The 16,271-nt window shown below is 40.9% G+C and overlaps 1 protein-coding gene across 3 annotated transcripts in view; it reads right to left on the reverse strand.

Moving 5' to 3' along the window:
- MORN1 (MORN repeat containing 1) overlaps positions 1-16,271 on the reverse strand; it is a 478,186-nt gene that overhangs the window by 408,010 nt on the left and 53,905 nt on the right. For all 3 annotated transcript variants that reach the window (XM_073656899.1, XM_073656898.1, XM_073656900.1), the window contains 2 exons: positions 15,735-15,825; positions 6,511-6,598 (listed from right to left, as the gene is read on the reverse strand). In XM_073656899.1, coding sequence (XP_073513000.1) covers positions 6,511-6,598; positions 15,735-15,825 — 179 coding nt within the window. The remainder of the gene's footprint in view (positions 1-6,510; positions 6,599-15,734; positions 15,826-16,271) is intronic.

Genomic DNA, 16,271 nt, shown 5'->3' on the forward strand with positions numbered 1-16,271 from the left:
GGGTTTTGTAAACCTGAAGTGTCTTTCTTTAGTGATTTTTGCGCTTTTTCGAACGTTTTTTTTTTTCCCTACCAATTTTTAGAGTGTTTTTTCAGCCTTCTTATATTGGCGTTTTCTCGACAATCCATTAAACAATGAAGAAAACACTATAGTTTTTCTTAAGCAAAGACGGTAACAAAATGCTCAAAAACTAACCCGGTCGTCTTCTGGGCATCTCTTTAGCTTTCCCATTGACTTCTATTGTAAAGAAGCGGTAAATGCCACCGGAATGGACATGTCACTTCTTTTAAATGGTTGGCGTTTTTTGAAAGCATGAAATGGTTAAAAGACGCTGAAAAGCGTGAACCCATATGAACAGCAAGTCATTTTCCCATACAAATTAATAGGAATATTCTTTTGATCCTTTTGTTAGCACTTTTTCCGCCATTCTTTTGAGCTCCTAAAAAGGCTCAAAAGTATCTTTCTATTCATTTCTATGTAGAAACGACTTTGCTCTTCATTGGTTCGGGCATTTGAGTTTCTTTTAAATGTTTCAGGCTTTCAAAAACGCCAAGGAAAAGAAAGTGCATGTCACTTCTTGGAGGCACTGTCCGATCAACAGACTGCAAAAAAAATGTTCCACGAAAAAAACGCTGCAAAAAAAGCTACAGGATATGAAAAAAAAAAAAAAAAAATTCTGCAAAGAAATAGAGTTTCTTGAAGCAATTTCCACTAGGAAACTTGTCATTTTTGACCACCGGTAAAAAGCTTTGTGTGAACATGGCCTTAGGGTTCCATACACATTACACGAATGTCGCCGATATTGAAGGGTTCATCCGACAATCTAATGTGTATGGGGCGCCTGCCAACTGATTGTTTGGGTGAGATGTCGATCAACCATGTCAAATTTCAGACTTCTGATTGCTTTGTTCACCCGGAGATAAGCCACCAACAGACATGTCAGTCGACAGATCTCTCATAGAGAACACTGGAGCCCTCGGCCGACAGAGTTCCTGTGTATGGGAGAGTCGGCAGAGATGGCTGTCGCCGAAGCATCATTTGGCCGACAGCCATCTAACGTGTATGACCAGCTTTACAGAGGACAGCATAGATAAGGAGATCCAGGCAGAAGATATTTTGCAGGTTATATGGCTGGGAGAAAAAAAAAACATTGGGTGTATACACACTTATAGGGATAACAAATTCAAATTACCAGATTACCAGGAGGGTAAATGGACCCTAATTTAGGGATGCCTTAAAACATTACTTTTATTTCAATCTTATAAAATTGGTAAATATATTTAAAAACATACTAGTGTACCAGTGTTATCTCTATACTATATACGGTAATATTATGTCCGCCAGTGTTAGCTCTATACTATATAATATTATGTCCACCAGTGTTATCTCTATACTATATACGGTAATATTATGTCCGCCAGTGTTAGCTCTATACTATATAATATTATGTCCACCAGTGTTATCTCTATACTATATACGGTAATATTATGTCCGCCAGTGTTAGCTCTATATTATATAATATTATGTCCGCCAGTGTTAGCTCTATACTATATAATATTATGTCCACCAGTGTTATCTCTATACTATATACGGTAATATTATGTCCGCCAGTGTTAGCTCTATACTATATAATATTATGTCCACCAGTGTTATCTCTATACTATATACGGTAATATTATGTCCGCCAGTGTTAGCTCTATACTATATAATATTATGTCCGCCAGTGTTAGCTCTATACTATATAATATTATGTCCACCAGTGTTATCTCTATACTATATACGGTAATATTATGTCCGCCAGTGTTAGCTCTATATTATATAATATTATGTCCGCCAGTGTTAGCTCTATACTATATAATATTATGTCCACCAGTGTTATCTCTATACTATATACGGTAATATTATGTCCACCAGTGTTAGCTCTATTCTATATAATATTATGTCCACCAGTGTTATCTCTATACTATATACGGTAATATTATGTCCGCCAGTGTTAGCTCTATACTATATAATATTATGTCCACCAGTGTTATCTCTATACTATATACGGTAATATTATGTCCGCCAGTGTTCGCTCTATATTATATAATATTATGTCCGCCAGTGTTAGCTCTATACTATATAATATTATGTCCACCAGTGTTATCTCTATACTATATACAGTAATATTATGTCCACCAGTGTTAGCTCTATTCTATATAATATTATGTCCACCAGTGTTATCTCTATACTATATACGGTAATATTATGTCCGCCAGTGTTAGCTCTATACTATATAATATTATGTCCACCAGTGTTATCTCTATACTATATACGGTAATATTATGTCCGCCAGTGTTCGCTCTATATTATATAATATTATGTCCGCCAGTGTTAGCTCTATACTATATAATATTATGTCCACCAGTGTTATCTCTATACTATATACAGTAATATTATGTCCACCAGTGTTAGCTCTATTCTATATAATATTATGTCCACCAGTGTTATCTCTATACTATATACGGTAATATTATGTCCGCCAGTGTTAGCTCTATACTATATAATATTATGTCCACCAGTGTTATCTCTATACTATATACGGTAATATTATGTCCGCCAGTGTTAGCTCTATACTATATACGGTAATATTATGTCCGCCAGTGTTATCTCTATACTATATACGGTAATATTATGTCCGCCAGTGTTGGCTCTATTCTATATAATATTATGTCCACCAGTGTTATCTCTATACTATATACGGTAATATTATGTCCGCCAGTGTTAGCTCTATACTATATACGGTAATATTATGTCCGCCAGTGTTATCTCTACACTATATACGGTAATATTATGTCCGCCAGTGTTATCTCTACACTATATACGGTAATATTATGTCCGCCAGTGTTATCTCTATACTATATACGGTAATATTATGTCCGCCAGTGTTATCTCTATAGTATATACAGTAATATTATGTCCGCCAGAGTTAGCTCTATACTATATAATATTATGTCCGCCAGTGTTATCTCTATATTATATACGGTATTATTAAGTCCGCCAGTGTTAGCTCTATTCTATATAATATTATGTCCGCCAGTGTTAGCTCTATACTATATAATATTATGTCCGCCAGTGTTAGCTCTATACGATATAATATAGTGTCCGCCAGTGTTATCTCTATACTATATACGATAATATTAAGTCCGCCGGTGTTAGCTCTATTCTATATAATATTATGTCCGCCAGTGTTAGCTCTATACTATATAATATTATGTCCGCCATGACTGCAGTTCATGGATTAGGATAGGATCAACTAAAATTCAATCAATCAATCGCATAGCCACCCCAACAAGTTTCACCACAAGGGCTTCCTCAGGGGGTTGGGTCACCCAGTCCCCTGAGGAAGCCCTTGTGGTGAAACTTGTTGGGGTGGCTATGCGATTGATTGAATTTTAGTTAGCACTAGGGAGACCACAGTATGTCCTAGCAAATAGTGATTCAGTTGATCTTATCCTAATCCATGAACTACAGTCATGGCGGACATAATATTATAGTGAATATGAATCAGTTTGCTCAATTAACTATATAGATCCCAGTGATCATAACTAGTATAGAGATAACACTGGTACACTAGTGTGTTTTAAATATATTTTATAAGACTGAAATAAAAGTCATGTTTTAATACATCCCTAAATTAAGGTCTATTTACCCTCGTGTAATCGGGTAATATGGCTTGGTGCACACAACATTGGTGGACTTTGCTGGCGTATACACTAAGGAGAAATAAAAGCACCCGTCTGGATGGGTGCCACCATGGGGTCACCCCAAACATATATCACATGGCCATATGATGATCTGCATAAGAAAGCACAGTCTGTAGATGGTATGTAGACACATACATGGATAAGATGGAGGACATAACTCACGTTTAGCCTCTGTCGAGTTTATGGAGGCCTATGGTGACATTTAAATGAAGGCTGGGGGCTTGTCCTAATGTAAACTTTAGGCCACGGTCCCACTATCAGTATTCGGTCAGTATTTTTTCTCAGGAGTGGGTGATAAATGCAGAATTGGTGACTTGTTTCTATTATACCTTTTCTCTGATTGTTCCTCATCTGGTTTTGGCTCCCACTCCTGAGAAAAAATACTGACCGAATACTGACCAAATACTGATAGTGGGGCCATGGCCTTAGGCTCGGTGAGTGCAAAGTCTACGACTATGCTACGAGATTCACCTCTATAATCAGTGCAGCCACAATAGGCCAATTATCTATATACTAGATGGTGGCCCGATTCTAACGCATCGGGTAATCTAGAATATGTAGGTAGTTTTGGGCGTGACCAATCCGCGAAGCGGGGTTTAAGTTGCGCACCAATATCGCTGATTGGTTGCGGGCAGCTGGTGCGACCAATCAGCGACGCGGGATTTTCGTTACAGACAAACAGACAGAATTAGATGATTATATATATAGATTATTACATTCACGGCACAATCTGTGGCTATGTATAAAAAGTACATTAGCGATGTCACAGTAATATTTCATTTATACGATCATCATATAATGCCAATTATTCAGAATATTTTCCTTTCGCGTGTGTTATTTGTCCCATAGGCCCACAGAATATTCCACGTCCGGGTCTGCCTCATCGACTGAGAAGGAAGCAGCCCTTTATTATCATCTCTGAGTATTCTGCAGACATTGCAGTCCACTAAAGACGTCTCTTCTCCCTGACGAGACTCCAAACAGACAAAGGAAAACCAATGATCTCCATTCACGCCTGCCTGGAAAATCATGGATTCACACTCCACCGTTGTGTCGATCAACAGCGGCGGTGCGGCTCTGCTAATTGAGTTATAATGGAGGATAATTACAACCAATATTAGTACATTACGCATTAACATAGTTTGGTGATAGATTCCCAGTTTCGGAAATAACGGATGTTTTATTCATAAGGAGCAAGGATACAATTAGCATAAACCTGGATTAGGGAAAGAGGCACTGAATAGATGGGGAGGAGGGTGCCAGGATAAGCTGTGAGCCAGGAATATACGGTATACTGACATATAGACGGCGTTACTGCTCACTGCGAACAATGGGGAAGTTGGCGTTTCTAGCGGTTGTCCATAGTTAAGCCGCAGCCAGAAGGCCATGATGCTCTTCAATCCAAGAGATGTAACGAGAGTGTTGGGGAGTGCCAGAATTAAAAGGATCGTCCAAAAATACAACAGATGTCACTTACTGTATATGTTGTCCAAACCCTGCAAATCCTACAGATCTTCAGAACAGGGATCCAAAAGTCCCCTATGTGAATGGAGCGATAGTGAGCATGTGCGACCACTGCTCCATCAACCGCCTACAATAATGGCAGTCACACATGATCACTAAGGCTCCACAAGTGCCGGATCGGTAGGGATCACATTAATCATACTCCCAGTCATAATACATTTATCGTCTATCCTGTGTAGGTGGGATACAGATTGCTTATGGTACAGGCTTTTTAGGTGTTGATAATCCAGGAACTAATCTTTCTTTTTTTTTCTATGGTGCCTATTCTGCCATAATCTTGTCAACTCTCCTAGAAAATCCATGAGGCTTCCAAGAAAAAGGGAGATATTCCGAACTGTAGCAAGAGTTGGAAAATCTCCCAGGGGTTGCAGATGCCTTCCAGAAAGCAGGTTTCTTGTGAGGTTATTGTGGCATTGGGATGCTCTGTCATCAGAAGGGGCACCAGCATCCAAAAGTACTTTCATGTAAGTGTAAGGAGAGTAGAGGGGGGAGGAATGGGAGTAAGCTGACGTCTGAAAAACACGAGGAACAGGAAAACAAATGCAAGATTATTGACAAAAGCTGGAAAGTCTGTGCATCTTCCTGTTCAGCCAACAGTTATCTAATGTGACTGGGGGCCTTCAGCCCTACAGATGAAGCACTCTACTTAAAGTCCACTTAATGTGTCCAGAGTTGGTGAGAAAAAGATGCTTTCTATTGATTCTTAAGCCCCCTATACACACTGAACTAACGTCAGCCAAACCCGATGATATCGACAGGTTCGGCCAACAGTCCAACATGTATAGGGACCCTCGCCAGGTGATTGTTAAGGACCTGGCAAGTCCGATTTTGGACTACTGATCCTTTTGTTCTCAAGGACATAAGCCATCCCCAGAGGTGTCTGGGCTTCTCATAGAGAACAGAAGAGCACTCGGCAGAGTGAGTGCTCCCGTGTATGAGAGAGTCAGACGAGAAAGCTGCCAGATGAACCATCCATCCAGCTATCTAAAGTGTATAGGGCGTTTTATTGTCTGACCTACACAATGACAGGAATTACTCCACCACCCAAGAGGATGCAGATTGTGGGACTGAGCTACTGAGCATGTGTGACCACCTGAGGTGGATGTTCTGAATCGATGGTCTGAGAGGGAATAAATAAAAAATACCAGACAATAATATAAGAGGGAACACAATAAGAAAGAACTGAAATAAATATATGAGAAGGATGCGAACACAGAGATGTAATATTGGGTCACTGTACCTCATAAATGGTTCCATCTACGCAGTGCAGAACTCCATGTCCTTGACGCTGGTTCAGGACCCAGTTCCCTTCATAATGGTCACCATTCCTGTAATGGTAGCAAATATCTCATAGAATTAATGGAGCCGATTATTAAATCCTGTGGCCACTGCTGTATCAAATAATGTGGTAAAGCGAATGTCTATGTTAGGATTAACCATAAATGTGTAGAGGACGTGTCAAGATCCACCAAATGGTACGACGCCTGATGCTTGGAGTTCCATTGCATTGCTAGCAAGATATTGTGGACCTCAAAATCAGCACTAGAGTGCAGTCCTTGCTAATTCTATGAGGAGGTGTCAGAATATCACTATGTGCAATAGTCTGTGACCCTGGGGTGAAGTGGAAGATGGACATTGCTGGGCAGACGGAGAGAGACAGTATGATGTAAGGGAGATCTCAACTTCATAATGGATAAAATAGCAAAGTGCTTGTAAAACATGCAGCTTTTCAGTTTACATGCTATTAAAAATCCTCTTTAATCTCAAGAACAGAGGGATTTTTAAAATGTAATAACTACTGCTCGTTGCCAAGGCTACCAGCCATCACTGCAGCGAATCAGAGGTGGTCAAGGAAATCAGTGCTGACAAGCTGATTCTAATACAGCTTGTAGGACTGCTCTCAGGGGCGTAACGACAGCGGTCGCAGAGGTCGCGAGAGCCGATACCAGCACAAATGTCAATTGGATGTGCGACCTCAGACGTACAGTCAGTTGAAGTTTATTGCGGCGCAGAGACCCTTTGGGTCCATGTGCGGCAATGCATGCAGCCGGCCAATCAGAGGCCAGCAGCTGATGTCGGCATGCATGTGACTGGGGGTGCATGGCAGTAACATAATGCAATCCCGTCGCTTGCACACTGAATAGACTTTCCCATGATGGTACACAAAGAAGCAGTGTGTTTCAGGTGTGCATTAAGATACATCCACAGGACGGTTCTTATAAACTGGATCGACAAAAATGTACCAACAACTTGGATGAAGATAATGGATCACGGTTCGGCCACACGCGGCAAGTGCTGTGCGAAAGCTGAATCTCAAGAGGTAATGATGCTTTGCGCTACTATAGAAACACTGTGGTCAACAGACGTAAAAGACAACATACCTGGAATTATTAGGAGTGTTGTGGCTGCCACTATTAGGGTTCATGGAGTTTTCACAGATAGCACTCGTACTTATGATATGCTATGGGAGTGTGCAAATTTCAGATTTCTTCTCCGGACCGGAAAAAATTGGAGACATGTCCGATTTTGATCCTAGTGTTGGATCAAAACTGCCAATGCAAGTCTATGGCTCCGTGAAAAAGATCGGACTTCACTCAGATGACATCCAAGTGCAGTCCCATTTTCACGGACTGAAAGAACGGAGAAGATGGAGAAAAAAAAAAGTTTCTCCCTCCATGTCCGAGAAAAACTGATGTACTGTAGTTCTAATATATTGTTGGTTCTGTTATTTGGCCGCTGTATGGCACTGATTCCGCTGACTTTGTGCACTCACTGTATGAAGCATTTATTTGGATATGGTAAAAGGCCATATACACATTAGATTTATTATAGCAAACCTCCCAAAGTTTCATCTTTTTCTCTTGTGTGAGTGTCTGTTCCAGTAATATAGGCTGGATGTGAGCTCTGTGTGCATCCAGGGTGCATTTGTCTTTACTAGCTCATATGTTAGCACAACTTCTATCCTGCACTTATTTCCTCCTGTCCTTATCTGTTGCCTGTTATCTCTGCCGATCCTGACACTTTACATGCTTTCTCCCCACTCCAAAGTGTGGATATCTGTGTACAACTCTTTACGTGCTGCTACTATCTCTAGTGTTGGGAAATGGGAAAGCAGAGAACTTTCAGAACCTGGAGCTCTGATGGATTTGTATCTTTTTTTCTGCAGATCACTCAGCTAGATAAAGGACTAATAGACACTCCGTATCAGCAAAATGGTAAAAAAAAATTTTTTAATGAAGACTATTAAAGAGGTCATCCACTAATCAGACAATCCCTTCTAAATTCCTGTGTTTCCCCCAGTAAAATAATATCACTTATACTCACCTCTGGTGCTGGCGCTGGCGCTGTTCCATCGGTGTCGGCACTGGCTCTCCCGGGGCTCGCGTGACACTGTTATGTCGTCAGATCCCTATAGCCAATTAGCCACTTCACTCTCGCCACCTTTGGACAAATCAAGACATCCGGAGGAAGTGAGAGAACAGCCTCAGCTCTCACTTCCTCCGGATGTCAATTACATCCATATGAGAGAGGAGTGAAGCCACCGCTGTCATGAGAGCCCTGGGAGAGCCAGTGCCGACACTGCTGGAATAGAGGTGCACCGGCGGTGAGTGTAAGTGTTATTATTTTAATCGGGGTAAACATAAGGATTCAGAAGTGGTTGTCTGAGTAGTGGACAACCCTTTTAAGTTGCTTAACTTTAATGAATAATAATAAAAAAAAATTGTGCAAAGCTGTACATAGGCTTTACAGAACCACTATGAGGGCACAGAATAGCAGTATTATTTTAGCACTATGTTGCAGTATTATCATTGAGCTTAAGATAGTAGGATTATTTGCCCAGACACACTTTCTATTGCATTAACAGAAGTCATTAATTCATTTTAATCTGAGAGACAGATAGTCAAAAAATAAAAACCTATACACCACAACTGAATGAAAGAAAATCCGAGCCGCTGGCGTGATCAGACACTCGGAGCTACAAATAAGACGTCAGACTGCACCCAACTGTTCGTATTATGTATTGTTCTCAGCAAGCAAGAGATTTTCAGGATTTCCTCAGCGGAGCTCTGAATACAGATCAATCGGACGCTCTGTCATCAATGATACATGTCATGGAACTGTGCTCTAGGGAGACGATCTAGAGAGCTGACGCGAGCACGCGATGGGCGAACGCCACTCATAGACATCAGAGAATTTTTGCATTTTCCACTAAAGTTTTTCATTATGGAATAAATGACGTAAAAATGTTGCGGAACGTCAGATGAATGAACACAAGCAATGGTTATTACAGGGGTGTGAATCACCGTGTCCATCCACTAAGCCGCTACAGATGGATCAGGGTTAGAAAAACATGGATGCTTTCTTCCAAAAATAGCGCCACGTCTGGTCAAAGGTGGCATAATTACAGTGGGTGCAGGGCTTGCTTTTACACCCAGGTCCATAAGGTCTCTATGTCCCATAGGAGAAGACCAATATTATTAAAGACCTGTGATAGTTGGGGGCTTTGTTAGAGATTTTGCATTTGGGGGCCGACAAGCTTAAAATTGCACCACTGGGGGTATATATATATATATATATATATATATATATATATATATACAGTACAGACCAAAAGTTTGGACACACCTTCTCATTTACAGATTTTTCTGTATTTTCATGACTGTGAAAATTGTACATTCACACTGAAGGCATCAAAACTATGAATTAACACATGTGGAATTATATACTTAACAAAAAAGTGTGAAACAACTGAAAATATGTCATATATTCTAGGTTCTTCAAAGTAGCCACCTTTTGCTTTGATGACTGCTTTGCACATTCTTGGCATTCTCTTGATGAGCTGCAATACCAGCATCAACCTGTGGGGAAAGGGTGGCGCTGTTTCATGAAGAATGAAGCCAAGTTTTTTGATATGTGTTATTGTGGTGATGTGCTTTGCTTACATAGCACAGTCTATGGTCCGTCTATGGTCAGGGCTTCCTGCTATTTATATTCTTCACTTTTGGCTGTTTTAATGATTTTCCGCTCGGCTTCGATAGGACTTCATTAGTGACTACAGCTGCTCACTCAAGCAAATGAGCCCATATCTGGAGGAGAATCAGCAAATTGTAGTGAAGCTGACACATCCCTCCGACATCATTTTATTAAAAACTAATTACTTCTAGAGGAAAAACTGTTCTAACGCTTTGTTTGCACCTTATTCATTATTTAAAGGGAATCTGTCAGCAGATTTTTGTTATGCAATCCGACAGCAGCATGATATAGGGGCAGAGACCCTGATTCCAGCGATGTATTACTTACTGGGATAGGTGTTACTGTTTCAGTAAAATCAGTGTTTTATCAATAGGATATTATCACTACAGGACTAGGTGTCTCATGCCATGTAGTCCTCCTCCTCCTGTAACCCCGCCGCCATCACTTATTACCAACTTTTTGCCTATGCACAGTGTACACAAAAAGCAGCCAATCAGTGGTGTGGGTGGGGTTATACACAGCCCACCATTTAGAGCTCTGCAACATCTGCAGAAGAGAAAACAGGGATTGTATCAAAATGACAGCATACAGACAGGTACGTGACACATCACTGGAATCATGGTCTCTGCCCCTACATCAGATTAGGTGGCAAAAACCTGGCGACAGATTTCCTTTAATTTTAACTTTATTTGCTTGTTTTTTATGTTTGGCCTTATGTCCTTGTGGTTAAACACGTTTTACCCTTTGTATTTTGCATTATTTTTTTTTTTAAATGTTGTAACATTTTTGTGCCTTTGTGAGTGAAAGGGCTAATTTGTTATTTGTGCATTTCAAGACTAACGTGCAGCAACTTAAAACTTATTGAAAAAGTAGTATGCAACTTTTTACTATAGAAAAAAAAAAAAAGGTGCAAAAAAGGAAGAAAAAAGCATATTTGGATTCAGGAAACATTGTATACCTGTTCTGATGAATTTGGCACAAATTCCACCAATGCGAAAAAAAGAGAAATGGGACAAAAAATTACTTAAAAAAACTCCACAAATGTGGAATCAGGACCTAAGTGATTTATTATTGAGCGCTTTGAAATTCCATTCAGACTGCTGTCACATAAGGGGAAACCAGAACGTCCATCAGGGAGAAAGCAAGGACTGGACGTTGATGGACTATGTAAGGACACACCCCGTTGACAAAGGGAGCGGTAACACCCAATATATTCATATATTATCCAGGGGCAATAGTAAGGGCAACACAATGCAGAGAAGCATTGTTGTTTTATAGGGAACACAATTAGCCTAGTTTTTGGACTACAAAACGAACCCCAGGATTAGATATCAGAGAATAGAAAAACTTATTTACTACTAATGAAAACTTCCCTGTTGGAGTGAAGAAGTGGAAAGGTCAGTTTCACTAATTTTAATGTCCTAGGATAGAATAGGGAGATAATAGATCTCCTGCTAGTGTTTCTCTGCAGAGTGTGTATTATACACATATAGCTTTAGAGCACACTTTATGTACACGCTCTGCAGCGCACACTTATACACAACTCTGCTACATGCAAAGCACATGCACACTCGAGTCTGCCGTATATACACACATAGCTCTGCTACATACACACAAAGCTCTGCTAAATAAACGCACAGATCTCATATATATATATATATATATATATATATACATATACACACACACACACACACAAACAGTGAGCTCCGCCATATACACATGCAGCCCTCCGACATACACACACAGTTCTACTATATAAACACATAGCTCTCCTATGTATACACACAGCTCAACTTTGCTACATACACACACCTCTCATATATACACACACAGTGAGCTCTGCTGCATACACACAGCTCTATTATATATACACAAAGCTCTGTTACATCAACACACTGCTCTACTATATACACACAAAGCTTTGCAAAATACACATACAGCTCTCCTATATACATACACAGCTCTGCTAAATACACATACAGCTCTCCTACCTATATACACATACAGTTCTTCTACATGCACACACAGCTTTCCTACCTATATACAAACACATACACAGTTCTTCTACATGCACACACAGCACTGCTACATATACACACAGCTCTGCTACATTTACACATACATACAAACACCCTCACACTATGTATATCACATTTTGAAGTTCCTTCCAGGCATATGACTGATCTTATGATCTGAAGGGTCCTTCATCTACTCGGTACCTGCAGCATCTGTGCAGCTTTAGAGATGTGTAGGCCCTGGTAGCTTCTCTCCTGCCCTGCACCGATCAGACTGATCTGCGTCGGGCAGGAGGACAGTTGCGCCGCTGCACGGCTCTCACAGTGATCAGGAAGGACACTGTATGACCATTTTCCTCAATCATAGGAAGCTGCCTCCAGACGATACAATGCACACACTTTTTAGCAAGATTATTTCTTGCTAAAAAGTGCTTCTCAAAGTTCAGAAAAATAAGGAAATGATTCAATTAAAAATGTCAGCTGATGAGAATCCAATTTAAAAGCTTTTATGGACTTTAATATCAAATCTATATATTATGTCTGCACTTTTCAGGATAACACAGAAAGAAATCATCAGCTCCAAAACATGTTTGGATACAGAATTAAAAGAAAAAAAATGGAAAAGTAAAAAGACACACACCCAGTGTATCTAATGCAGCCAAGCACAGCAAGTATATACTGGTCTCATGGAATCCTTTGTGATTTCTTTGGAGTGGATCCTAGTAAAGTCATGCAGAAACCAGCCCATGTGTTCCCTCCGGCGTGTTTGAGAACCTCGGCCCTCTCTTCGGTGGGATATCCCTTTTCTCAGATAACAATGTCACTTGGGTGCCACTTGCCTCTGCTAGAGCTGATCACACCTGCTACTAGATCTGTGCCAACTCAACAGTTGAGTAGCCGGGCAAAGTAAATATGCGTAGAGCAGATTCTGCCAGAAAAACAGCTAACGTTACACTGGGAGCTTTACAAACACATTGGGAATGCATGACGTCAAAACACGTGTTTCTCCAGATTACGGACCGTGCACGCTGAGGGTGACGGTAGACCGCTGGCAGACACATGTAGGGTTAGATGACACACAGCACCGGCAGAGTGTTTACAGACGAAAGCCTTCACTTGCAGGGCACAGGTGCAAATCAGTTGTGTATCAGGGGTCATGTTCTTCCCTCCGGGGTTTCCTAATGTTCGTCTTTCATTAAGTCTTGTCTTTACGGCCAGTTTCACATGGTCAAGGGCACAATTTTATTGGCCATAACTATACTTGAGTGTCTGCAGCAGAGCAGCATAGCTAGAAGGAGATGCCGGGGCATGTGGTGCAGTGCTGGAGGGGGCAGCAACAACTTCCCAAGGGCATTTAGGGTAGATAAAGGGCTGGAGTAGCAGGGCATTGAGATAAAGGGCTGGCGTAGCAACTTAAAGGGGCTGTCCACCTCTTCTGGGAACATTTTTTTTTTTTAAGTGCATGTGTTTGGGACTAAAAGTCATTTTTATTATGCGGTTTCATTAAAAAAATTCACCATTTGTGTTTTTACAGGCTCTTTGTTTCTTTGCACATTCACTTTTGATGTGGTCTGTGGTCATAAATCAGCTGAGAGGAACTCGGAAAAAGGCATATAAGAGTTAGAAACTCTTCCATTGGGTCCAAAGAATGAGCTCGCTGACGAGATTCTCAGTTAACCCATTCTGCAGCCAGTAATATACAATGCAACAAAGAGGCTATAGAAGGCAAACGATGCTAAATTTTTAGCAAAACACATTTGCAAAAAATATTTTTAGCCAAAAAATACTCTGTGCATAGACCCATAGACATTCTATTGAGCCCATACACATTCATGCAGGAATGGGGCATTTCTGCCTTTTTTTGAGCGCTCATTGGGCATCTCATTGTCTTGAGTCCTGCACAGTTTATGGCATTGCACCATGCTCCCAGCTTCTTCTCTGGAGTATCGAACTGTCAATGTCCCAATGACATGGTGCCACCGGCTCATGTTGACCTGGATTAGGCGTCCAAATGTTACCTGAGTATTCATGTAATTGCCGTTTCAGCTTGTTCTCCACCATTCCTCCTCCGGCATTCATTCTTATTACTATAATCGACCTTCAGCTCGGTCTCGAGCCATGGAGACTTGATGGATGAATGATCTGTAGGAAGATCGATCTTGTGCAGCCTAGATAGGTCCACCAGGGTCTCCTCCTCTGTTATCTTGATTGTGTCAAGCCATCAGGTTGCTCGTCTTCCTCTTCGCCTTGTTCCTTCTATTCTTCCGACCATGATGTCCTTCTCCAGTGACTGCAGCCTCCCTATTTGCCTTGTTCCTTCTATTCTTCCGACCATGATGTCCTTCTCCAGTGATTGCTGTCTTCGTATGATGTGTCCAATGTAGACAAGTTGTAGCATGGTGATCCTTGCTTCCAGTGACAAGTTTGGCTTGAATTGTTCCAAAATTGACTTGTTTGTTCTTCTTGCCATCCCTGGTATTGATAACATCCTTCTCCAGCACCACATTTGGAAGGCGTTGATTATTTTTCTGTCTTCTTTATTGTCCAGGTTTCGCATCCATATACTGATACATATAAGTCTATACTACACTAGTACCAGCCACTCTATTACTTTAGCTCTAGTATACGGGTATATAGAGATGTACTGGTGAACAGAGATGTATCTCTCTGTATCAATACAATATGCTTGTAAAAAAAGAATACTATTTAGATATTTAGGCAGAGAAAATTCTCATATACTTAGCAGTGCAGCCTGTGACTTAATGCTAAAGTTTTGGATCTGCCATGCTACAGGTTGTAAGTTTGAATCCTGGAAAATAAATCTCTCTTCAAGAAAAGCAAATAATTAACTATGAATGTATCTACAGAGCACAAGGAGATGCAGGAGCCCACTCCATGATGGTCCGGAGTCAGAGGAGGATAAACCAAATGATCACAGCAGCATCCTGATTTGACAAAAGCGGGGAGACTGGGCCCCTCTCCCTCAGAACGTCAGCAGAGCAAGCAGCCTAAGGTTGCATTCACACAAGCGTGCGAGTCTGCTTGAAATGTCAGAACTTTTATTTATTCCTTGACTCTTAAAACAATTGAGCAGTGAAAAGGAGAAGACATCAGGACCAGAACCTATGTTCGATGCAGACTCTTTTCAGCCAGAGATGTGAGTGTGGCTGAGACCTCTAATCTAGTAGCATGGATGTGTGCTGTCCAGCAGAAGTAATCAGCTCTCTGCTGTGGCAAATTGGACCGCACCACACCCTACTTTAACTCCCAGCTTGCAGTACCACTCATGGCCACTACACAATATACGGAGCTGTGCCACTTCCAGTGCCCGGCAGCTCCTTCAACCAGTTGATCAGTTAGGGTGCTGGGAGTCGGCCCCCACCATCTGTCAGATATTGATGACTTATCCTAAGGATATAATCTATAACTTCTAAACTAATGATTACAAATTAAAAAATAAAAAAAAACTTACTGGAACGTAATTTGTCCATCCCCGTGCTTTTTGTTGTTGTGGAAAGCTCCAGAGTAGATCTGTCCATCTTTGTCTACCAATAAGCCATGTCCTGCGTGTGTGGTGGGGGGATAGAAAAAAGGATGATGATACGTAGATACTTGTAACTGTCATATAATATACTGTATGTCCATAACTAAAAAATACCAGCGATGGTGCCACTTCCCCTGACCTCCACCAGGTAATCTAGCTGCACTGTGGTATGAATGGGAGATGTAGGAGTATGAAACGTCCTGGATCACAGGATTGTCATAGACAGTTATATACGAATATAAAATATAACCGTAATCACCCTCCACAGCGACATCTCAAACTGCAAACATTCTTTACCCCTTTAAGGCCACAGGCAATTTTAGTTTTTTCGTTTCCATTTTTTCCTCATCTTCTTCATACAGTTATGACGTTTTTGTTTTTCTATATGGAATCTGTCAGCAGGTTTTTTTGTATGCAATCTGAGAGCATCATGGTGTAGGGGCAGAGACCCTGATTCCAGTGATG

The sequence above is a fragment of the Phyllobates terribilis genome, unplaced genomic scaffold (assembly GCF_046119375.1).
Source record: "Phyllobates terribilis strain yellow unplaced genomic scaffold, ASM4611937v1 Scaffold_12__6_contigs__length_324123572, whole genome shotgun sequence".
In the NCBI taxonomy this organism is placed as follows: Eukaryota; Metazoa; Chordata; class Amphibia; order Anura; family Dendrobatidae; genus Phyllobates; species Phyllobates terribilis.